At 46.8% G+C, this 26,129-nt stretch overlaps 1 protein-coding gene across 2 annotated transcripts in view; it reads right to left on the reverse strand.

Annotated features, from left to right (window-relative positions):
• The window catches only part of DPYS (dihydropyrimidinase), a 358,618-nt gene that overhangs the window by 92,319 nt on the left and 240,170 nt on the right, over nt 1–26,129 (reverse strand). For both annotated transcript variants that reach the window (XM_086966103.1, XM_086966102.1), the window contains exons 3-4: nt 25,878–26,057; nt 12,750–12,939 (exon numbers count right to left, since the gene is read on the reverse strand). In XM_086966103.1, the coding sequence (XP_086822229.1) occupies nt 12,750–12,939; nt 25,878–26,057 (370 nt within the window). The remainder of the gene's footprint in view (nt 1–12,749; nt 12,940–25,877; nt 26,058–26,129) is intronic.

Consider the following 26,129-nt stretch of genomic DNA (forward strand, 5'->3'; position numbering starts at 1 on the left):
AGGAGCAAGTAAAGAATACATACGGCTACAACGGCAGTGCCAAAAAAGCCTAAGAGTCTAAGCAACGTTTATTACGACTCTTTATGGTTGATGTGGGGTTATATAAGTAGTTTTTTTGGTTGCAGGTGGCACATGGCATAGTGTTGCAAAGAATGCTGTTGATTTACTAATGATTATATACGTCTAAGGGTTCGGGACAATCTTGTGCCATGTAGTACGAGTGCCCGAGCAATCCATAGTAAATCTAGGGCCAGTTTCTATTAGGCTAAAATTACCAGAGCACAGCACTAAAACTGCCCTGATTGCTGCCACCAACTACATCAGAACCCGCCTCAACCGGGGAGAAACGGCAGCCCTTATACTCCTCGACTTATCAGCAGCGTTCAAAACCATATCCCACCACACCCTTATCAAGAGGCTTCATCACATTGGAATCGAAGGAGATGCCTTCAAATGGATCGCCTCCTTCCTTACCGGAAGAACCCAGAGATTCCGCCTACCTCCTTTCACCTCGGAACCCAAGAACATAATCTGCAGCATTCCTAAAGGTTCGTCCCTCAGCCCTACACTGTTCAACACATATGTGACCCCCTTGGCCAACAGAACCCATGGACTAAACATCAAATCCTAGGCTGAAGACATCCAGCTCATCCTCTCGCTATCAGAAGACCCTTCCACCACGATGGCTCACTTCCTCAGGTGCATGACATGCATCGCTGACTGGATGAAGGACAACTGTCTAAAACTCAACGCAGGCAGATGGAAGCGCTAATCTTCAGGAACAACACCTCCCCGGGGACTACTCCTGGTTTCCTTCCAAACTAGGACCCTCAACCACCACGATAGACCATGCCCATAACCTTGGCATTATCCTGCACAGGACAGCAAGCTCACCATGAAGAGCTAGATCAATGTATTATCTTCTGACTGCTTCCTCACTGTTCGCATGCACCATAAGATCTTCAAATGGCTCCCAACACCAGACAAGCAGTCACTCAAGCCCTAGTCACTAGCCGGCTGGTCTATGGAAACACACTGTACGTAGGGATCACCATGCACCTCCTGAAGAGATTGCAGACCATACAGAATTCAGTGGCCATGCTTATCCTCGATTTCCCTAAATGTATCTGCATCACTCCCCCCACCTCAAGAAGCTCTACTTGCTCCCCATTCAAAAGATATGTCAATTCAATATATTGGTCCACACCTACAAAGCCCTTCACAATAAAGGACAAGCACACATCAACCACTGCATGAATTTCCACCAACCCTCCAGACGTCCGCGATATGCCTCCCTCTCCCTCGCACATACTACCCGCATCCACCGAAGCAACAGTGGAGGATGCTCCCTGTCCTACCTCACTACGAAGTACTGGAAAAACCTCCCTCTTCACCTAAAGAACTCACCTCTCTTTTGTAATTCAGGAAAGGACTCAAGACCTGGCTGTTCAACTAACCACCCCACCACCCGAATCAGCAAGGTTTGCAGCTCCTAGAAACCCTTGTGGAAGATTAGCAGCGCCTTATAAATCCCGATTAATTAATTCATTAATGTCCAATAAGTAGCCTATGCATTCCTGATTACTACAATGTCTTCATTCATTCACCCAACTCAACTAATGTTCAAGGAACCAGACTCTTGAACTTCAGAGAACATTGGATTACAAAATGTAAAAGTTCCATTGTGATACAAAGGGCCTTCTGTACCCTCCCCGCTCCCGCCTCCCAGCTGCTCCGCCCCCCGCGCACTTGGCCATATATGGCGACCGTGCGACGCAGGTGAGTGTGACCTAGTACTAGGACAACCCCGCGCCGCACGGCCACCAGCTGCTGCGTGTGCACCCTCTGCCTGTCTGCCTCGCTGCTGCCTGCCGCCGCGTGACCACGCCCCCTGCCCCCGAGCGGCGTGGTCCGTGCTCGTCTAACCTGCCCCTGCTGTTTTTGCCGTATTTAGACTGTTTTGTCGTTTAGTATTGCCTGTTTTACTGTATCTGTATTTTCCTTCCTGTTTTCTGCCGCCGTTCACCCTCCCTCCCCGCTTCCCGCTTCCCGCCAGCGCCGATAACCCCGCCCCTTTTGCCTTCTGTACCCTCCCCGCTCCCGCCTCCAAGCTGCTCCGCCCCCCGCGCACTTGGCCATATATGGCGACCGTGCGACGCAGGTGAGTGTGACCTAGTACTAGGACACCCCCGCGCCGCACGGCCACCAGCTGCTGCGTGTGCCCCCTCTGCCTGTCTGCCTCGCTGCTGCCTGCCGCCGCGTGACCACGCCCCCTGCCCCCGAGCGGCGTGGTCCATGCTCGTCTAACCTGCCCCTGCTGTTTTTGCCGTATTTAGACTGTTTTGTCGTTTAGTATTGCCTGTTTTACTGTATCTGTATTTTCCTTCCTGTTTTCTGCCGCCGTTCACCCTCCCTCCCCGCTTCCCGCCACCGCCGATAACCCCGCCCCTTTTGCCTTCTGTACCCTCCCCGCTCCCGCCTCCCAGCTGCTCCGCCCCCCCGCGCACTTGGCCATATATGGCGACCGTGCGACGCAGGTGAGTGTGACCTAGTACTAGGACACCCCCGCGCCGCACGGCCACCAGCTGCTGCGTGTGCCCCCTCTGCCTGTCTGCCTCGCTGCTGCCTGCCGCCACGTGACCACGCCCCCTGCCCCCGAGCGGCGTGGTCCGTGCTCGTCTAACCTGCCCCTGCTGTTTTTGCCGTATTTAGACTGTTTTGTCGTTTAGTATTGCCTGTTTTACTGTATCTGTATTTTCCTTCCTGTTTTCTGCTGCCGTTCACCCTCCCTCCCCGCTTCCCGCCACCGCCGATAACCCCGCCCCTTTTGCCTTCTGTACCCTCCCCGCTCCCACCTCCCAGCTGCTCCGCCCCCCCGTGCACTTGGCCATATATGGCGACCGTGCGACGCAGGTGAGTGTGACCTAGTACTAGGACACCCCCGCGCCGCACGGCCACCAGCTGCTGCGTGTGCCCCCTCTGCCTGTCTGCCTCGCTGCTGCCTGCCACCGCGTGACCACGCCCCCTGCACCCGAGCGGCGTGGTCCGTGCTCGTCTAACCTGCCCCTGCTGTTTTTGCCGTATTTAGACTGTTTTGTCGTTTAGTATTGCCTGTTTTACTGTATCTGTATTTTCCTTCCTGTTTTCTGCTGCCGTTCACCCTCCCTCCCCGCTTCCCGCCACTGCCGATAACCCGCCCCTTTTGCCTTCTGTACCCTCCCTGCTCCCGCCTCCCAGCTGCTCCGCCCCCCCGCGCACTTGGCCATATATGGCGACCGTGCGACGCAGGTGAGTGTGACCTAGTACTAGGACACCCCCGCGCCGCACGGCCACCAGCTGCTGCGTGTGCCCCCTCTGCCTGTCTGCCTCGCTGCTGCCTGCCGCCATGTGACCACGCCCCCTGCCCCCGAGCGGCGTGGTCCGTGCTCGTCTAACCTGCCCCTGCTGTTTTTGCCGTATTTAGACTGTTTTGTCGTTTAGTATTGCCTGTTTTACTGTATCTGTATTTTCCTTCCTGTTTTCTGCCGCCGTTCACCCTCCCTCCCCGCTTCCCGCCACCGCCGATAACCCCGCCCCTTTTGCCTTCTGTACCCTCCCCGCTCCCACCTCCCAGCTGCTCCGCCCCCCGCGCACTTGGCCATATATGGCGACCGTGCGACGCAGGTGAGTGTGACCTAGTACTAGGACACCCCCGCGCCGCACGGCCACCAGCTGCTGCGTGTGCCCCCTCTGCCTGTCTGCCTCGCTGCTGCCTGCCACCGCGTGACCACGCCCCCTGCCCCCGAGCGGCGTGGTCCGTGCTCGTCTAACCTGCCCCTGCTGTTTTTGCCGTATTTAGACTGTTTTGTCGTTTAGTATTGCCTGTTTTACTGTATCTGTATTTTCCTTCCTGTTTTCTCCCGCCGTTCACCCTCCCTCCCCGCTTCCCGCCACTGCCAATAACCCGCCCCTTTTGCCTTCTGTACCCTCCCTGCTCCCGCCTCCCAGCTGCTCCGCCCCCGCGCACTTCGCCATATATGGCGATCGTGCGAACGCGCAGCGGTCACGCGCAGCGGTCACGCGCAGCGGGTGCGCCGTTTGTGCGCCGAAGGCGCGCCAAAGGTAAGCCCGTCTGCGCCCGTCCGCGTCTGGACCGCGCCCAGTGCCAGGACCCCTGGCCCACGAGGACCCCGGCCAACCCGCCTGACATACACCGCCGCCGCCCTCACCGCACTCAACTCCGGCCGATTCCCAGGATGCTCCCAAGTAACCCAACGACGCTCCCACGGACCCTTCAGCTGCCACGCCTGCAAGTTCACCTGCATCCGGACCTGCCCGGCACCAGCACCTGCCAAGCCGAACACCAGCATCAAACACCTCAAGTGCACCCTGCTCAACACCCGCTCCGTCCACAGACACGCCATCGAACTCTGGAACCTCCTAGACGCCACAGCCCCGGACGTTGCCTTCATCACGGAGACCTGGATGAACCAACCAGATGGGAGGAGGCATCGCCATCATCCACAGGAACACCATCCGAATCACGACTAGCACCGACAACACCCTAACCACCGCCGAACACCTGCATTTCCAGACCCACACTGACCCGAAGACCACCCTCAGAGGCACCCTGATCTACCGACCCCCGGGACCACGCACTCAATTCAGCGAGGACATCGCCGACTTCGTCAGCCCGCATGCCCTCCCCTCCGCTGACTACATCCTCCTGGGAGACCTCAACTTCCACCTGGAGAACAACAACAACCGCAACACCAGCACCCTGCTCGCCAACCTCGCCAACCTTGGACTGAAGCAACTGGTGAGCGCCCCCACCCACCTCGCCGGACACACACTCGACGCCGTCTTCTCATCCAGCAAAGACATCGCCTTCAGCCACGCCACAGAACTCCACTGGACGGACCACAGCTGCGTACACTTCACCTTCAAAAGAAAGACGATCCATCACCACCAGCAACAAGTTGCCCGCAGAAGCTGGAACAAGATCACAGCCGACCAGCTCGCCGCTTGCCTGAGCCAGCACCCTCCTACCAGCTCAGCGAACCCCAGCCAGGCCGCCGACAACCTCACGAAGTGGATCAGCAACTGCACGGACGAACTCGCCCCTCTGAGGACCCCGCCCAGCAGACCCGGCAGCAAGAAAGCCCCATGGTTCACCGACGAACTCAAGAGCTCCAAGAAGAACTGCCGAGCCCTCGAGAAAGTCTGGAGAAAGGAACCCACACCGGACAACAAGACCACCCTCAAACTCGCCACCCGGAAGCACCACCAACTGATCCGAGCCGCCAAGAAAACTGCTTTCAAGGACCGGCTGGACAACAACGCACACAACTGCAAGGAACTCTTCAACATCGTCAAAGAGCTCTCCAACCCCAACGCCGGAAACAACGACATCACCCCCTCGCAAGATCTCTGCAACTCCCTCGCCTCCTACTTCCACAACAAGATCGCGGACATACACAACAGCTTCAGCACCCAACCGACGCACGCCACGACCTCAGCTACGCCGCCCACCGCCGCCCTCCGAGCCTGGACTCCGATCAGCACCGAAGACACTGTCCGCATGATGAACTCAGTCCACTCCGGATCTCCGACCGACCCCTGCCCTCACCACGTCTTCAACAAGGCAGACGCTGTCATCGCACCCCACCTGCGGGACATCATCAACACCTCCTTCGACACCGCCACCTTCCCCGAGAGCTGGAAGCACGCCGAACTCAGCGCTCTTCTCAAGAAACCTACAGTAGACCCCACCGAACTCAAGAATTACCGCCCAATCTCGCTCCTCCCGTTTCCAGCCAAAGTCATCGAGAAGACCGTCAACAAACAGCTGGCCGCCTTCCTCGAGACGAACGGATCCCTCGACCCCTCGCAGTCCAGCTTCCGAGCCAACCACAGCACCGAGACCGCCCTCATCGCCACCACCGACGACATTCGAGCCCTGATGGACAACGGAGAAACAGCGGCCCTCATCCTCCTAGATCTCTCCGCGGCCTTCGACACTGTCTGCCACCGCACCCTAGTGCAACGCCTCAGCAACGTCGGAATCCAGGAGAAGGCGCTGGAATGGATCATCTCCTTCCTCGACGGAAGAACACAGAGAGTCCGCCTACCACCGTACAAGTCAGAAGCCACCGAAGTCATCTGCGGTGTCCCTCAAGGATCCTCTCTGAGCCCGTCTACATGAGCCCCCTCGCGGCCATCGCACGCCAACACAACCTCAACATAATCTCCTACGCCGACGACACCCAGCTGATCCTCTCCCTGACCAACGACCCCGCCGCCGCCAGAGCCAACCTGCACGAAGGGATGAAGGAGGTAGCCGAGTGGATGACGACCAGCCGCCTGAAACTGAACTCAGACAAGACGGAGGTCCTCATCCTGGGCTCCACGCCCACCGCCTGGGACGACTCTTGGTGGCCCCCCGCCCTGGGCACCGCACCCAAACCGACTAACCACGCACGCAACTGGGCTTCATCCTGGACTCCTCCCTCTCCATGACCAAGCAAGTCAACGCCGTCTCCTCGTCGTGCTTCAACATCCTGCGCATGCTACGGAAGATCTTCTGGTGGATCCCCACAGAGACCAGGAAGACCGTCACCCAGGCCCTCGTCACCAGCCGACTGGACTACGGCAAAGCCCTCTACGCCGGAACCACCGCCAAGCTCCAGAAGAGACTTCAGCGGATCCAGAACGCTTCAGCCAGACTCATCCTCGACATCCCACGTAACACCCACATCTCCGGACACCTGAGAGACCTGCACTGGATCCCATTCAACAAAAGAATCACCTTCCGCCTCCTCACCCACGCACACAAAGCCCTTCACGATCAAGGCCCGAGCTACCTCAACAACCGAATCAACTTCTACGCTCCCAAACGCCACCTCCGATCAGCCAGCCACGCCCTCGCCGCCGTCCCACGCATCCGTAGAGTGACAACAGGAGGAAGGTCCTTCTCCTACCTGGCCGCCAAGACCTGGAACTCCCTCCCGGCCGACCTGCGCCTGACCCAAGACCACCTCTCCTTCAGGAAGAAGCTCAAGACCTGGCTGTTCGAGCAGTAACGACCCCCCCCTTTTAGTGCCTTGAGACCCGACGGGTACGTAGTGCGCTCTATAAATGTCTTTGATTGATTGATTGAAATTATATATAAAGTGGTGTGGAACAGAAATGTGCTTCTGGGAGCAATCCGCTTACACACACTCTGTGACTGGTTATTCTCATCGAGGCAACTCTTGCAAGCCCCACTGCAGAGGCCTCAAAATGGAATGAATGCTGTATGAAACTTCTATTCCAGCACTTAGTAACTACTCTGATGGGGGCTGGGGAAGAGGGCGCGAATCAACTTTCTGACAGCGAGAGTGTTGAGCTCACTTTAGCCCGACAGTGCTGATAATCTGAAAACATTTTGGTCGTTTTCACTTCTTAGGGTCTGGCTGCTGGTACTCTGTCTGAAACTCTGAGGTGATGAGCTGATCCAAGGCTCCAAACTTGCATTGATTGAAAGTACACGGGGCTCCTGTGCAAAATAAATGTTTCTACCTTGTCAACAATTCTCAGGCAGCTTCAGCTTTGATGTTTAAATTAGAAAGGTTTGCGCCTGCCCGAGCTCATGCTATCTTCATCTCAAGTTCTGGTGAAGCAAGAGCTGTGCAATTTAGCGATGCAGTGATTCTGGTTTTGAAGGGTAATACATATTTTATATTAAAAATATTGTATAATATGGTTTTAAACATGCAAAAAACCTGAAAAGTAATGCGTATTAAAAAGAAAAAGAAGCACACTGCTATTGCTTTATTTATACTGCTTTCCTAAATGCAGATGTGGTGAAGAAATAATTTATCAAACCTACAATATAATTTATTCTTATGATACAGGTGCAAAACTACTGCAAATCACTTTTCGCCATGGTTTGCATGGGGTAAAAATCTTTATGCAAGATACATGGGGGAAATGCCTGTGTTCTTCATTGCGAAAAAGAGATTTTGTTCCATTCTTTCCTTTATTTCACAATTGCAATGTTTACATAATCTGGACCCGATGTTACAAACCTTTGTACACTTTGACTTATAATTGAACCATTTATCACATGTTAACACCGTGCAACACTGGCTGATGGTCAGCAAAGGACACTTTTTAGAAATTACAGATTGCTTGCCTTAGACTATTTTATAATGCTCAACATTTTTACAATATCACGGCCATATGTATTAAAAGGTTGCGTCGTTTTGCACCACACAACGTGGTGCAAAAGCGACGCAACCCCTAAGATGCGATTAACCAAGCAACGCAAAGCCCCATTGTGTGTCCATGAGTAGCTAAGAAATCCAGAGTAATGCAACACAGTGCAAATCGCTGCTTTTCTTTAGTCTGCCACAGGGAGGTGTTCCATGGGTGGTGTGTGGGTGCTACCACACAAAATCCATGGATTATGATGCATTTCCAAATTTACTATCACTGACAGATCTGGGAATACACCAAACTGCTACTCCTTCCCAGTGAAGGCAGAACTAGAAGAAAAATATTCATTTTTGTCACTTTTTTTTCCTCTTTTTGTGTGTGCTGCATTCTGCAGTACACATAGAAAGAGGAAAATGTCTCAGGGGATTGTTTAATGAAGGGAGGTGCCCCTTCCTGCACAAAAACAATGCTGCTTACAACGCTTTCACCCATGCACCATTGTGCAAGAGTGCCTGCATTAGAACTAGGCAGCACATTGTGGGCCAACACTGAGTAAAAGCAGGAATGCACTGTGTTGCGATAATTCCTGCCCTTCCCCTGTTGCGCAGTGCAGCAAGGAGACTTGCTGCACTGCACTGCACTGCATTCCGGTTTGATAAATATGGCCCCTAGTGTTTACAATTTTCACACCATGTAGTGTCATTGGCTTGTCCTTGGATGTTGTTAGCAGAATTCTGGTAGCAGCACTGTCTGCCCAGTGCAACACACCTCCAACTGGTGCAGCACACTAGATATAATACATCCTTGTACTAATCCCAAGATCTATCTTGTTTCCTTAACCTGCCCAAGCCAGGAACTGTATCACTTTTCTAACATGCATAGCCCTGTCTGTGAGGTAACACAATGAAACAATGAGACCAAGCCATCAGTGCCAACATCGCACTGGGGATGGCAAGGGGCCTATCTGTCCATAGCTTGTTCTGGAGTGGCACTTTCATAAGGTGAGGTAAGACAGCACCATAAAGGTGCTACCTAGCATGGCACCAACCAACTTAAAAAGACTTGGCAATCCAGTGCAAGGGGAATGCTTTGTCTGCAAACACTATATTTTGCAAGGAGCACTGAAAAGCCTCACACAGTTCTTTACTCTAGAGCCAGTGGGGCTGAGGTTGTGATATACTGACTTCAAAGAGGCCAATGACTTCCTCCTTATCTCAGGCCATAACCCACACCTCCCCCGATATGCTCTTAGGTAACCCAGCAGTGTTTTTGGTCCTCTCTACACCTCCACACCTCCCATCCGCTCTGAGAGGAGAAATGAACAACAAAGAACATTGGCAAGTTTTTAAAAACTCTGGGGACAAGCAGGAAAGATTTGTGCATTACCAAAATAATAACATAGAATTATTATTGCATATTTTTGTAGACCGAATGTTAATGAGGAGCAATCATCATGCTATTGCCCTAATTGTGAGCACGCGAGAAGGCATTTTATGCAATCAACACGTGAAGAGTTTCAATAAATATGTAGAGTATTTATCACAATGCTGCTGGTGTTATTCCAGCTGGTGAAACCGATCCTGCGATTCCCCTGAAGGATGGCTCAGGAATGGCTGTTTCTTAACTGCTACTATGTAACTTCCTGTTTGTCACAGCTAACCTTCAACTCCGCCTACAACGATAACTGTAGTGGGAAGGTGAAAGCAACAACATGCCTAGACTCAAAGATTTCACTGTAATGGTGCCACACATCACTCACAAGTACCACGCCTCACTTATGGAGATCCTACACACTGAAGCATGTTGAATCGAGGGCCTGAAGAAATATGACATCTTCCCCATCCTGATAAAATGCAATTGTTTCCCCTTGCCAGCCCGGACCCTCCTATACATCAGCTGCATCATTTGCAATACCATCACAACAAGCACCCAGCTTATTTTGCCCCATCTCTGGTGAATCTCAGTGGACCCACAGCCAGGACACTGTCAAACTGCATACCAGAAAGAGGTAAAAAAAAGCACAAGGTGCCAGTCCTTTTCCATCTACACACCTAGGATCTGGAACAGCAGCCCTTTATCCCTCAGGTCACCCCAACGCTTCTCCAATTTAGGAAAGAGTGGAAGATGTACCTCTTTAAAGAGCTTTAAATACGAATACATTAACTGTCCACAAACCAGCTACCTCTTCTATCACACATTGGCTATATGCTTGTCTTTGTCCATATACAACTCTACATTATATGTTGGCTAGGTTTGTGCTATATAAATACCACATACATTTTTTAGGAGGTACCTGTGAGTGGCCATGTGTGATGTGTGACTTATTTCATAGCTTGGCTGCAGTAGATTTTAGCTCGTTTGGCCTATAGTACTATTGGAGTAGATGCAAGTGCCATTTTGGTGCCATTTTGGTGCACCCACATCTACTTGGGAACTAACCACATCTACTTGGGTACAAGTAAATTACCCTTTAGTATGTGTGTTTATGTGATTTCATGTTTATCTCTGTGGCCCTCCACATTTTCCTGTTTCCTTCTTACACTTTGCAGTAAACATTGCTAATTTTCCAGTAACCCCTTCTTTCTGCTCCCATATTTACTCCAAAAACGTAGATCTTGCTCTGCGCAGTTTTATGCACTCATGGTGGTGAATGTGTAATAACACCAGTCTTCCTAACATGCATTATTATAAACAGAAATATATCAGCGCCTATCCTGTAGTACCTACATGTTTCCCCACTTCTAAGTGCAGAATATCTACTAGCCCTTTGTAGATAGATAGATGATAGATAGATAGACAGACAGACAGACAGACAGACAGACAGACAGACGGATAGATATTAAGACCAGTCATTTACTGTCTGCAAATACATTGGGCCTAATTACGATGTTGGACGGATCGCAACCAACGGACCGTCAGTTGCAGCCTGCCCTTCATCTGCCATTGCAGACTGCCCGCCATATTACCATGCAGTGGGTGGAGGCATCAGGCGGAGGGACCATCGGCTGCACTTCCAATGGGCTTTGAGAGCCCGTCGGAGCATCAGAAACACGTATAATCCCATAATGATGGAGGATCCATCCTCGGCTACGCCGTTGGGATTATGATGTCACTTTCCGACAGCCTTTCCATATTTGCCTTTCCAACATAGAAAGGCTGTCTTAAAGTGACCTTTGGAGCCCCTAGTAGGGCCCCCTTGTGTCCGGCCCTCTGCTATTGGGCCTGGGTGGCACCTACGGTGCTTCCCTAAACATCCTTGCACTGTGTGCCAGGCACCGCATGGTGCTTGCCACACGGTGCAGGGGTGTTTAAAAACATCAATTTTTAAATGGGAGCATGTGATGTGGGTCTTTTCCACCCGTCGCACAAGCTGCAATTGAAAAAGTAATTGATATTTTTAACACCCATAAAGTGGTGGCATCCAAATTCTGTAGTCGGAACCTCCGAACTATGGTCGGGTGGTTTCCAATCCAAAAAGGTGTCGGACGGATGCAAGTCCGCCCAACATCATAACCTGGCCCATAGTTCTCATTTAGCAGGAGGCAGAGAAAAAAAAAACCTTTTAACAAGGGTCTAAATTTCAATTCAATCTGCACAGATCTGCAGTGAACAAATTTTACAATGAAATTGGGAATCAAGGAAAAGTACACACAGATAATGAGACACGAGGAAGTCAACAGAAAAGAAACCAGGGGAGTAATTCACCTTAACTCAATTCCCACAAGCCCCAAAATACTGCCTAGACACCCCAGGGTAGTAAAGTGCTCAATAAATTGAATTTTCATTTCAGTTTCATTTCATTTCCATTCACAGTGGGCCCAGACATCCTTTCGAAAATTTTTGGCTTTTCGTTTAGGTAGAGTGACAGAAATGTAGATGTAAATTCATCAGAGGGCTGTGGAATGCTACATCAATAAAATACACATATCAGTGTTAGCCAAAGCAGAAAAACACTGATTCCCCCAGAAAACTAATCAAAACATTATAACCCTGCCAAATGATGCTAAGGCCAATTCCAATTTGAGAGGAATTCCTGATTTATGTGGTAACAGGAGTTACCTGCCAGATTGGAAATTCTGAGTGACGTAGTAAGTTTGCATGTGGAATTATCTCAGGTGTTTCTGAGGACACATTTGTCATGTCAAACCTGGCAAAATATGTCATTAGTAAAGCCCAGAATGTGGGAATAACCTGTGAAAATGTGTATGAAAACACATTTAGGGCCATAGTGGAAAATGTGCCCTGGGGACAGAATGGGCATTTGTGTTGAGGTCTTGTACATCAGGGCTACTTTGTTATTATTGAAGTGGCTGTATATACTTGAGTGGCCTCTTCTATAATACGAACAGTTCATGCGTGGTCACAGGGGGCATTTTCTCTTTTCCAAGGGGCATAGGGCGTAAGGCTTTCTGTGCCATCTCTGATCTAGGAATCCACAGAAACTAAAGGACAGATGGAAGAGTCCCAGAGGCTCATGGAAGTCATTTCACTCTTAAAATCCTTCCTGTGGGATTATTCTAATTCTATCAGAGCATACCAATAAACCTGTTCACTTGAAAGTCAGTTGTTACCTTCTCTCCGAGCATTAGCAAGTATTGTTGCCGAAGACTTGCTCATCACATGGACGACGAAGAGTGGGCAGCTCACGGAGTTGGCAATAGTGATGGATCTTTGAGTAGCTTCTGCCTCCACCTCTTCAGGGCGACATAGCTCGTGTCCTTCAGGGCCTGTGATTCCCAAAGCCAGTATTCTTTTGGCACCCTGTAAAACCCACAAGAAGTTGAGTTTGAATTAAGGTTTAATTACCAATTGATAGAGCAGATTTCTAAGAATGCAGCTACCACCATGACACAGTAGATGTGCACCAGACTCGGTGAACATTTAGAAGAGCAGTGGCACAGAATGCCAATATATATTCATAATCGAAGCACTCTTCAAAAAATCCAAACAACTTCCGGATTACCTATTAATTAATGACCATTTATAAATTGTATATTGATATTCAAATTTCATCAAAATACTGACAGATTATCCCCGTATCAGTGCTGCTAAATGTGAAGCCTCTTGTCACCGACAAATCAAAAGGATTGACAATGTGATAACACCATACTTTGTTATATGTTCAGACGGTGGGCAAATATGTGCCTTACGGGGATCCATGCTTGAGAAACCTCTCTTTCTACCTCTTTGGACTCATACTTAAGTTAATCAATGCCATTGGCCACCTCTATAAAGATTAGCACAGGAGTAGAACAGGTATGGCAAGAGTGTGGGGGGAATTACTGTAGGTAAATTACCATAACTGAAAGCACCACCTATTCACTTAATTGGCAGTGCCTTCAGTGCCAATGTGGACGCACCGGACTGCTGTGCCCCCGAGGCACTTTCTGTAATAGGGCCCGTTTTGTTGTGAATCTGGATCAACATAATTTTCAGGTTGAAGCAGCACAGAGAGGATAAATGTAGATTGTCTTTCCACAGATATCATGTAATGTAATTTAAATGTGACTTATAAAGCCCAAAATCATGCCGTAGGGCATCGTGGTCCGATTAAGCTGTGACTATGTTGTTGTCGGATCAGGCAGATAAGCAGATATCTTCTACTCCTGTGTGAAAAGCAAGATCTTCAGGGCTTTTCGAAAGGAAAGTAGGGAGGGAGCAGCTTTTAGTGTCAGTGGGAGACTATTTTGGAGTGTGGCAGTGGCCCTAAAACAGCTCTTTATCCCCCAAGTGGCTTTCCTGAATAGAGAGACCATTTGGGGCCAGATGTAGGTGGCCATTTACCGACCGGTAACGTCCGATTTCGGCCGTTACCGACCGGTAAATGGTCATTTGTGATGTAGGGGCCCTATTTTACCGATTCGGTAAATGTACCGAATCGGTAAAATACCGAATCGGTATTTTTACCGATTCGATAACTTCCTGATGTAGGTGGGACTCTTCTGAGTCCCAATGGCCCTACAGATTCGGTATTTTACCACCCAATCCAATTGGGTGGTAAAATACCGAATCCAGGTGTGCATGCACATGTGTGCATGCACACCTATGCCATGTGACAGACACCATATTGCACACATGCCAGTATTTGGGGTGCTAGAGGGTGTCAAAGTGACACCCCCTGTACCCTTGTTGGAATCGGTATTTACTGAATCGGTAAATACCGATTCGGTAATGCCCATTGATTCCTATGGGCTTCAATGCCCACAGGAATCAATGGGCATTACCGAATCGGTATTTACCGATTCAGTAAATACCGATTGGTACAGAATCGGTAATTCAATTACCGATTTCACCTACATCTCCCCCTTCTATTTTACCGATTCATAAATACCGAATTGGTAAAATTTGTTATTTATGAGTCGGTAAAATATAATTACCTACATCTGGCCCTAGGTTCCTAGCAGAACCTGATCGAAGTGTCCTAGCTGGAATGTACCATTTACATTTCTTTTTAAAATGGTCTGGGCCGAGTCCATGCAGTATTTGTAGGACAATGAGAGAGCTTTGAAACTAAATTGTTGCTTGACTGGCAACCAGTGTAATTTCCTCTGGGGGCACACCACAGTGTTTTGTAGTGTATGAAACTTTTTCATGAGACCCATTGCAAGCGTAAGATACAAACTATTGCAATAGTCAATCCTCATGTGGATCAATGACATTGTAACAGTTTTTAGTAGTTCAGGTGGCAGAAATTTTTCTTTCTTTTTTATTAGACTTAGGGAGCAAAAGGTGGTCAAATTAATTTTATTAGCTTGGTCCTTGAACTTCAATTCCTTGTCTACCAAGTAGCCTACATTTCATTCAATTTAAGGCAATTAAAGTCCATCCAGTTGCACACAGTTACTCATACATGCACTGAAGGCCGCACACAAATTACTTTCTGGGTTTGCCAGTGATACTACAATTTGGGTGTCATACGAGGCCAGTGAAAAGCCAGAATTTTTAATAATGGTCGCAAGTGGTGTAACGTAAAGATTAAACAGAGTTGGGCTCAGTGCCGCGCCCTAAGGAACTCCACAAGGCAAGGAAAAGGGCCTGGAGACAAACTGGCCCATCTTCACGTTGTTTTGTCTATTTGCCAGGAAAGATTGTAGGGGTCAAATGCTGTTCCCCCTACCCCCAGCCTATGCATACGGTCAGCCAAGATCTCATGGCTGACTGTATCAAAAGCTGCAGAGAGATCCAACAGGAACGATGCAGCTGTCCCACCCCTATCAAGTACTTCTCAGATGTCCTCTGTTGCTATCACCAGAGCCGATTCTCTTATGTGGTATTTTCTAAAACCATGTTCTGTGTCATCTAGCAAATAATTGTCCTCTAAGTATTCTGTTAGTTGTTGGTTCATAACTTTTTCTACCAGCTTGGCAGCGAAAGGAAGTCTTGAAATGTGTCTGTAGTTATTTGGGTCCTGGGTATTTAAGTTGTCTTTTTTTAATAGAGGGAGAATCAAAGCCTGTTTCCAATGAAGGTGAAAATACCCTCCTGCAAACATGTTCTCAAAAATCTGCATTAGATTTTGTGCTACTTGAGCAGGAATCATGTGCATGATATTGGGGGGACAAGGGTCTTGTGGCGCCCCCGATTTGATAAGTGGGATTAACTCTATGAGTTGATCTACTTTTGGGACCTTAAAGGAGAAAAAAAAAATGTTTTGCCCTTCCTGCTAAGACATGTTCCTCCTGATTATTACCTGCTGTTTGTGAAGAGAATGTATTAAATATAGTAGCGTCTTTTTCTTGGAAAAAGCCCGCCAGTGTGTTGCAGAACTCTTGATTTGTTTCTGCGTTATTTGAGCTGGCTGGTGTTGTCAATTTTTTTATCACTGAGAAGACAGTCCTGTTTGCACCTGAGACAGGTTTTATATGCCCTGACTAATATGCCATTTTAGCTACTACAATTTTTTTAAATGTTTGGCTAATTTGGTTTTTATAAATGTTTTTCTCCTCCACATCGTAATGTTTCCTCCATTTTTGTCTACAACAGTCCTGCCTTGATAGTCTGAGGTTTTCATTGTACCGGAGCTGGGATATTTTTTTACGTGTCTTTTTTTAATTCTTGGAGCAACTCGGTCCAGTGCAGAGTTCAGCCAAAATGAAAAGTTCTCAATGCTGCGCTCCAAATTGTCCCCTGGTTGCCAAAGGCTGGCGACAATAGTATCTCCTAGTTCGGCTTGCCAAATTTAATGCCATGCTCTACTAAAGGTATGTTGCTTAATATTTCTAGTTATGTTAGATTTTTTGGTCTTTATCTGTCAATTGACCACCCAGTGGTCTGGCCGCGTCAAGGGGAGAGATGGAAGTAGCAAGATGTCAGAATAATTTTTATAACATGTGCCCAGCCCTATGCATTTGGCTGTTGGTGACCAAAGACTGTCCAAACACGTTCATAATGTCAATCAATTTTTGAGAGTCTGGGTCTGTTTCCTTTTCCAGATGAAAATAAAAATCTCCCAACACCAGAGAGTTCTCATTGATGATAGTGGATTCCATGAGCATACTTAGCTTGTCCGCAAACCCACATCTGGAGGGAGGGTGGGGGGGGATGGAGGGGAGGTCAAGTAATATACCCTTAATAGCCCATGAATCTGCTGACTGCACCGTGAAGGCTAAGGCCTCAATCCAGGGTGAGATTAGTGGCTCATAGGTCGTTTTAAAGTGACAACGATAAAATACTGCCAACCCCCCCTACCCTCTTTTCTGATTGTCTGTCTAGATGATCTACTGCGCATTGCATGGGGGGAAGGGGTGGGGCTGCAACAATGTCTGGGCCCGAACTTGCATTGGCCCATGTTTCCCTTGGAAATGCCACATCCGCACTTTGTGTTTGTACTAGGTCGCAGAACTCCAATTGAGGTTTGACCAAAGGTCTGGTGTTAAGTACCATACGGGATATACTTGCCTGATTGTCACTGGAATCTTTCCTGTGTGGCTGGGCAGTTGTCCCTGTGCCCATTAGGTTGTCAGAAAGGATGGGATCTAGGACTCCCTGTATGGTTCACGTATGGATGCTGGTGGGAGAGGGGGCAGTGTGCCTCAGGACCAATATTGCGTCTTTCGAGTACCTAATGGCGTCTGGGGAATTTTGTACAATCAGGCCAGGGGGACTGGCCCTGGGCAGGGTCCAGGCGCGGATGGGCGCAGATGGGCTTGCCTTTGGCATGCCTTGAGTGCGCCGCCGGCGCGCCTGCTTGGTGCGTTGGAGCCATTAGCCCTGTATATAGGCAGAAACCTGAACAGACGGAGGGACACTAGAGCACCACACCTCCAAGATGGCGGCTATGTAATGACACACCAGAAGTGAGTATCTGCTAAGGAGCCCTCCTTCCGGGAAAAGAAACTCCCTCCACTCAATCAGCAGACTATCTGCTATGGTGGACCAGGGAGAGAGGCAAAATGACGCGAGTAAAATGGTGAGCGTAATGACCAGTTTTAAAAATCCCTGATTTGGTATAAAAACATTGTTAAAACACACTATGAATGAATAAAACACAGGAGCAGGGTAAAGGGAAGTGCAAAGATACCAGCTGCAGCTCTGGCCGAGCACGCTACCTGATTTAATGTTAAGCATGTTCAGGGAGGGCAAAACCATGCGGAAAACAAGTTGCTGGTGAGTTTGACCTAGGGTTACCACATCTCGCCCCGTTATTACGAACATTGTTTCTTGTGCTTGTATAATAGCTTAACGCATTCTAGAACTTGTATTCTTGTTTTGCTTCCGTTTGGCTAATTATACCAACACACCTGACATCAGTTATTTGTAGGTGTAATGTTCAGAAATAAAGAAAGTGGTCAACCTACATTGTCCATCCCACCGCACAGTGATCATAAATATCGCCTCCTGGATGTCTGCCAACAACCTAAAGCTCAATACAGATAAGACTGAAGTCTTATTCTTTAATCAGAAATCACCCTTACCTTCCAATCTCTGGTGGCCGACTGAACTCAACCCCCCCCAGTTCAAGCCGCCCGAAACCTAGGCTTTCAATTTGACACCACCCTCTCCTGTAAGACTCAAATCAACGAAGTCACCTCAGCCTGTTTCGGGAAGCTACGAATGATAAAAAAAATCATCCCCTACCTACCGCTTGACTCTCGAAAAACAGTAGTCCATGCCCTCATCACCGCTCATCTAGACTACGCCAACAGCTTGTACGTAGGTGCCCCTACTTACCTCATTAACCAACTACAAAAAGTCCAGAATGCTGCGGCTAGGCTAATTTGCAATATCCCTTACCGTCATTCCATCTCACCCCACTTGATCAAACTTCACTGGCTCCCAATAAAACTGTGCATTCAATTTAAAGCCTTAACCCTGGCCTTTAGAGCTCTCAATGACCGAGGCCCCACCTACCTATGTCGTAGAATGAGGTTTTCACAAGCACCACGAAACCTCAGATCCAACCATCTCCGCCTCATGATCTGCCCCCGTTTTCATCTTGCACGCACGCGAGGAAGGGCCCTTGCAGTAGCCACTTCCAAACTATGGAATCAGCTGCCCACAGAGTTAAGATTTCTGACGTCAGAACCCCTATTCCGGAAAATACTAAAGACCTGGTTATTTTCCCAGATCAAATTCGATTTCTTCCTTTCATACTCCCCTGACCCTTCTGAGATAATGTCTTCAGCGCCGGGACACCTCCGTCGGAGGTAGCTGTGCGCTCTACAAAATACTAAATAATAATAATAATAATACCTTTATGTCGTTTATCAATATGGCTGAGAATTGAATGACAGATTGTACTTTGCAAAATTCTTGTACCGGGCCAATGCTTGGTCCCCTTGACAAAGTGATCCATCATCTCTTGCCCACATATTCTTTCAGTATCTTCTTGTCAGAATGGTCATGCTGGCTCACATCCTGGTGATCCGGATGAAGCTCTAGAGAGGCTTGGGAAATACAAATTTGGAGTTTCCTACCAAACAGAATTTCAGCAGGAGGCTTCCCGGTGGTTTTGTGAGTGGTGTAATAATAATCTTTTAGGGTCTAGCATAGAACATTTAAGATGGGTTCTTGGTGATCTTTGTAATCCTCATGTCTTTTGTTCAGGGTGGCCATAAATTCTTCAAAGAAGTTTGCCTGAGATCCTAAAAGGCGTGATCAAAACAGCATATTCCTGCAAAATGATGCTGAGCCCAATTCGAAGTTGGGAGGAATTGGCATAATGGGAATTTGTGTCGATGTCTTGTGCCGAGCCACTTTGTTACTGTAGAAATGGGGTGATAAAAAAACCAAGATACTCTACAATTTTTTTTATAACCTTTTTCACTACAAAGAGACCCATTTCCAAATGTAACAGTTGTGAGCATGCCAAATGTGGAGTGGAATTATTTAGAGCTGGAACGTCTACTTCCAGTGAAGTGTTTGGAGAGTTGTAACTTTAAAGACACCAGGGAACTCACCCACCATAACTTCAATTACGGAGGAGAACTTGCTGATTGATCAGTGTAAGGAGGTTCTAATAACAATGAGCCCAAAATGAAATGACAACCTCTTACCTTATCTCTAGTGACAGTTCTGACATTGCTAATGGCTCAGTGGTACTGTTTTTCCCAAGCTTCTCACTTATGTGAGAGGTGTCAAAAATATATGCTCCACAAGATTGTTATTGAGATGAAATAGCACTTTCTGTCTCGGAATCCACTTGTTAGATACAAAACCTCTGAGATCCTTATATGCTAATTCAAATATTTGCTTTGTCAGTACCTGAGAAACACAAAGGCACGTGCCTCGGACACCACAAATTGTTTTATGTCATGCGGGTACACATTAGATACGAAGAAAAGACTAGATGCTGCACATCCTATTTGTGAGTCACACCCTTTCCAGAACTCTCCATCTTTGAGAGACAACCAAACCCAATAAAGAGCGAGGTCTTTGTGTGATGCATTAATGATGTTGTGTGGTCTAGCACTAGCACTAGTGAATAAGCTTGTTTTAATTTTTGATGTATTTCTCACTCATAGAAGGCCTGGTGTGTCAGTTCACCAATATGTAGCAAACATAAAATTATTTTCACTTTGATTCTTCAAAGCCTTACGATTGTTTTAAATTGATATTGCCCAGACCCCATCTTTCAATGTTGAGGGATTGGGGAAGGATCTTGGTTTGTGAATTGCTGTAATTGGGCACGAGATATTGATGGCCAGTAATAATACCCACTGATATCTTCCTGAATACAAACATTGAAAATGTGTAGATGCACACACCAACACCCAAGCCATCTTTTCCAGCTTGCTTGGTGTGTTTACATACTTTAAGATCAGGATCATGCAGCACCAGTATTGCACATAACCCAACAAGGCTGGCATCCCACTTGATTTTAAAGTGTAAAGAGGGATTAAAGTATTCTGTGTCATGAACCTCTGCAATGGGAAACTTAATAACTTCAAATGCAGTTTGGCATCACTGAAACCATCCATAAGGCTGACCTTACTTAATGAAATCATTTGTTGAAGCACTGATCAAAGCAAAGTTCTGGTCAATTCCTTGAGCTCCCTGAGCAGTGAGGTATTATTTGGAGATGGTGCTGATATGAGGGCTTCCATCTTGTTAGGATCCTTTGTCTTTCTCAATTTTTCCTGTTCAGGCAACTGAGCTCTAGACGGCAAACTGAACCTTACAGTGACTTTTCTGGTCCTTCGACCGGACATGGATTGTTGTTTGGTTTGTTCGACCTAAGGACTTGGGTCATTTTGGTGAGTAGAGTGACTGTCCTGGTTCACTTTCATCATTGTACTGGCACATATTTTGCAAATGGCCCCACTTGTCACATCCATGGTACTTGCCCTTAGCAGCTTGGCATGAGCCAACATGTGGGAGTCTGCGGTCACAGCAGAGACATACTTTATGGGATAAATAATGAGGACACCAAGCATAAACATGTCATTTCAACGTATTCTTAAAAATCACAAAATACGGGGGGCACACTCCACGCTTTTCCAATAAAATACTCATGCTGCCTCGGGACAGGGGAGGGTTGGCTTGCCCTAATTTAATGGAGTATTATTGAGCCTCCCATCTCCGTTTCATTTCAGAATGGGTTGTGAGAGTACGCAAGAAGGTTTGGTTTCATATGGATAGGGCAGTGGCTTGTAAACCTCTACGGGATCTCGTCTGGCTCTCATGAGAGGCGCGGCCATGCAGCACCTACATGGCCATTCACACAAAAACTGTCTTGGATATCTGGGACAAGCTGGTGTTGTCTAGAGGCCTCACTTCTTTCCCGTCCCCTCAAAATCCCATTGCTCGCAACTCCCACTTCCTGTCTGCCAAGCACTCACACTCTTTCCAAGCCTGGTCCAAGGGGGGTGTCGGACGCTCCAGGATCTCTCCGAGGGACACACTTTCAAATCGTTTGATCGATGCAAACGGGATTTCCAGCTTTCCAAAGGGGCTCGTTTGTAGTATGTCCAAATTCAGCACTGGGTTCAGGCGTCGTCCTCTGCCCTGGGAGCCATTCGTCCTTTCACCCCCTTTGAGCGGCTGGTGCACTCCTTTGATGAGTCTAGGGGTCTGATATCTTGCACTTATCAAACCCTCCAACATGGCTCTTGTCTCCCCCCTCATGCGTACCAGTCACAATGGCAGATAGGCACTTCCATGGAAGTCACGCCCAAACAATGGCAGCAGCTATGGCGTGACATCCAGAGGGGTTTTTCACAGTATCTCTCAGAGGGAAACTGCATATAAAGTCATGACACAATGGTATTATACTCCCCACAGGTTACATAAGATATTTCCTACTTCCTCCCCCCTCTGCTGGTGCTGTGCGAGCGCTACTGGAGATTTTTTTCACATTTGGTGCCATTGCCCGCTTTTGACCGCCTCCTGGAAAGAGGTCCTTAGTCACATTAAACAGGTAATTGGCTACCCACTGTGCGAGACGCTGGCCACACTCATTCTAGGCATCAAACCCACAAACCTCCTCAACATGACACATAGGCACTGCACCTTACTTTACATATGCTTGGCGCAGCTAAACAAATAGTAGCGTTATTTTGGAAAAAGGCCAAAACACCCCAAGTGACTATATGGTTTACCCACTTATGGCATACCATGGCCATGGAGCTCCTCACAGCGCAACTGCAGTTCCGCAACACCAAATTTACAAAAACTTGGCAGACATTAATAGAATATTTTTGCAAACTTGATTATGCTCATCTTCATCCTCTAACGCTTTGAGCTCTGCACCTCTTCGAGGACAATGTGTTTCTCTCTGATGCGGGCAGACTCTGGGGACCCAGCGGAGACGCAGAGCCTCTTCTCTGCTAGGTACTGTTTCGACATGATATTGCGCCCTTGCTTTGGCTCTCCCTCCATATGGTTCTTATTTTTTCAGGGCCTTGGTTCCTTGTTGTGGGGTATCTCACGCACTTTGCCTACACTTCTCTCAACCACATTCTCCTAACGGACTTGTCACTATTTGGCTCCGCCTTGCAGTTTGGTCACCTCTTTTTTACCAGAATGCAGTTTTTTTCAACAGATGCTTGCAACGGCCATGGTTTACTCCTCTGTGCTTTAATTGGCTGACTTTTCTTTTCTCTCTCTTTTTAGGCATTTTTTTTGCTGCACCCTCCCTCTTCCTCTCTCTCCTCTCTCTTCGCTTGTTCCTCTCCTCCTTTTTTCTTCTCCTTTACTTTCCTTGAATTTTTTTTCTTTCTTATGATGGATTTTAGTATTTTTCATCTTGACTTGTTCTTTCAATAAAACAGATTTGAATGAAAAATCACAAAATAGTAAACTTCAGCTTTCAATTTGAAGCATTAGAGGGATGATAAATGCAGACTGTCTCATAAGTAGTAAGACTGGAAGAAATTTTAATGATGCCTGAGCAATGGTAATAATTTCAATAATTACGCATTATGCTTGTGATGTGAAATTATCGAATTGAGTAATTAAGAGTCATTTGTGGCAAAAATCTTACCGCATGAGCATAGGTACAATGCGCTAAGAGAGTGAGCAGGTGCTGGCTTCTGGGGTGCATGTCTGTTACCATTTAGTGATATTTTCATAGCGCAAAATGCATCCTCCAGCCCATTTTGGATGTGAGGGTTCTTTTTGAACCATGAAAACAGCACTAAATGCTGGATTATACTTCTCAAGTAATTATGCATAATTACAAGTAATTTTATGGTAATGATGAATAATTGAGCTAGAGAGAATTATGCCAGTTACAGCCATTGCTAATCAGTAGATATCACGTTCCACAAGGATAAAAGCAGTAAACGTTCCCCTTGTACATCTGGGGTCTTCCACGTCTCATGCTGTGTTGCCCTTCTCCATCCCTCAGCTTCCTTTTTGTGCATAAGGAGTGATGGAGCACGGTTTTTGCGAATTGAAACCTGCTCGGAATGAACTCCTCATTGTGTGAATTGTGAATGGTGTGAAAACTAACAGTGCAAAACTAAAAGGGGAAGGATGAAAACTGCGTAAGCATGTGCTGGCAGTGTAAGAGGAGGCAGCAAATGCCCATGATTAACCCCTTCCATGCTGATGACGAACCCCAGCCGTCATGCACTACGGTGCTCGTGTGCTGATGACGGCTGGGGTTCGTCACGGCCCGCCCCTGTTCGTGCTGTTTACAGCACACCAGGGGAATCGCGGCCGCATCGAAGGGGTTAATGCAGAAAATAACAGTCAAAAGTTGAGAGTTTATTTTTCCCTAACTGTTTAAAAATAATGTGCGCAAGAAAAAGCAAGCAAAAAGCATTCAAAGTGCATTTAATAGTGGTTTTTATGAAATGATAAATAACACTTGTATTTGTTTTTCCTAGAAGTGTATTTTACTGCTCTGCAGAAAAGGTCAGAGAGTTTGTTTTAGGATTAACATGGCACATTAGAGATGTAGAAGGGAGAAAAACTGTAATTTGTCCTTCGCAAGTTCCTGATAATGGTCAAGGTTGTACATTGGAAACAAAATAAATGAATGGAACTTCCTTGCTGAGTGAAGCATGAGGACATTTGAACTACAAGTTGATACATAAGTGAAATGGAGAAATATACAAATCACGTAAGCTTGATATTAGAATTTTCTCTGTTAGAAGCTGATTACAATGTGCAAAGTTAAAACAATGGGGCATTTGAAAAGTTAGGCACATCGAGAGTGGTGTGACTGAACACCCCTTGTTTTGGACCAATGAAATTGAATAATTCCATATGAGATGATACAATGAGGGTTGGACCTTTAGTGAATTTAGTATATAACTATTAGTAGTTGGAGGCTGGGGGATGGGTGCGCGTTTTCCTTACTTTGTGAGAGGCGAGAGCTGTGTTCCTAATTCTATGGGAATGTATGATGTTACAACACATAAATTTACAAAGCATGCACTTACAACTCAGTTTTTACATCGCAACATCCACTACAACGCATTCCATTACATCGCATGACACTGCATCGCATTTTAAAAAACTACATTTACAACGCATTCCATTCCATTGCATACTACCTTTACAACGCATACCATTACATTGCATTTAAGGTAAGTATTGGATAGTATAGGGGAAAAAGTACTATTCTAACTCCAGGGGGTGAAACAGTAGGGTAAGTCTTGGACAGTGTAGGGGTTAAAAATGACTATTCTAACTCCAATGGTATGTGATGTAATAGTATGCGTTGTAATGCCTGCGTTGTAGTGTCATGCGTTGTAAAGGATGTTGCGATATAATGCCTGTGTTGTAAGTGTAGTGCAATGTAATGGTTGCATTGTGAAGGTTGTTTCCCCCTATTGGTCTGTTGATAATGACTCTTTGACTTTGCTCCTTAACTCTTCTTGAGGTGCCGAGCTTACTCTCACGGCCAGAGGGTAGCTTTTCAGATTTCTAGAAACATTGAGATTTGGTTAGTATGATATTCTGAATTTGCATAAATCCATATTGCAAATGTCTTTATCATTTTGTCTCTACGCCTATTCACTCTCTCATTGTGCTGACATTTGAGATGTACAATTGATGTTTATTTTGCTGATGTTTCTCTTGTGTGATGACCTATGATTTGAGCTGTATTGTACTTGATGAGCATTAACATTTATTTAGATAAAAAATGTTTAACTCTCAAAAGAATTTTTCATTATTAGTGTAATTGATTTAGTTATATGAAATGATTATTCTATGATAATACTCTTAGAAATTCTGATATTATTTGACAATCCCTAACTAAATAAAGATTCATTGCTAAGAAAGAGGATAAATAGAATGAACAAATTGGTAAGATTGGTTTAAACTCACCCAGCATTAAAGGGATGGTTAGATATTAAATTAGGTCGAAATGATAGAAATGTGTCAGTCCCTAAAATCTGGATCAGGAGCACACAGGAAGTGTTGCATGTTTTCATCAGAAGTGTCATGTAGGTATGACAACACTGCCATTATGATATATCCCTAAGTTTATTTGATCAGCCTGGTAGAAATGAACTTTGACCAAAATGGATGGGTCAAAACCCAGGCTAATATCCATAGTATTAATTATAGGGAAAGGGTGATTCGGAGGACAAAGAAAAACCTAAACTGACAATATTTCTGTTAAAAAGCATCTACTCTGCTGCGAGTTTTTTACTCACTTCATAGATGTGGAGTTGATACCTTTATGGGATTGATATCTGACACTCAGTGTCATCTCATCCTCTTGTCTTAGGCAACAGCATCAAACCATTCATGAGACATTTGAGTTTAACTGTGATTTCCAGTAACAGCCTCCACCATACCTCTGAAATCAAGTCTCCATTCTCAGCATGCACCATGCCTATTGCTCCAACTTCTTTACAACGCGTGAAGGTGTGCAGCATCTCTATGTCGTTGATCATGTATGTGCCCTTATAGGCCATGAACACCTTAAAGGAGTTGACACCTTCCTTCTGGGTAAGAACGCCCATTTCTTCTTTGACCTGAAAAAAAGAATTGTAGAGTGGTGATTTTATTATATCAGATAACACTTTTTAAGAAAATAAACAGTTTTC

The sequence above is a fragment of the Lissotriton vulgaris genome, chromosome 4_1 (assembly GCF_964263255.1).
Source record: "Lissotriton vulgaris chromosome 4_1, aLisVul1.2, whole genome shotgun sequence".
NCBI classification, from domain to species: domain Eukaryota; kingdom Metazoa; phylum Chordata; class Amphibia; order Caudata; family Salamandridae; genus Lissotriton; species Lissotriton vulgaris.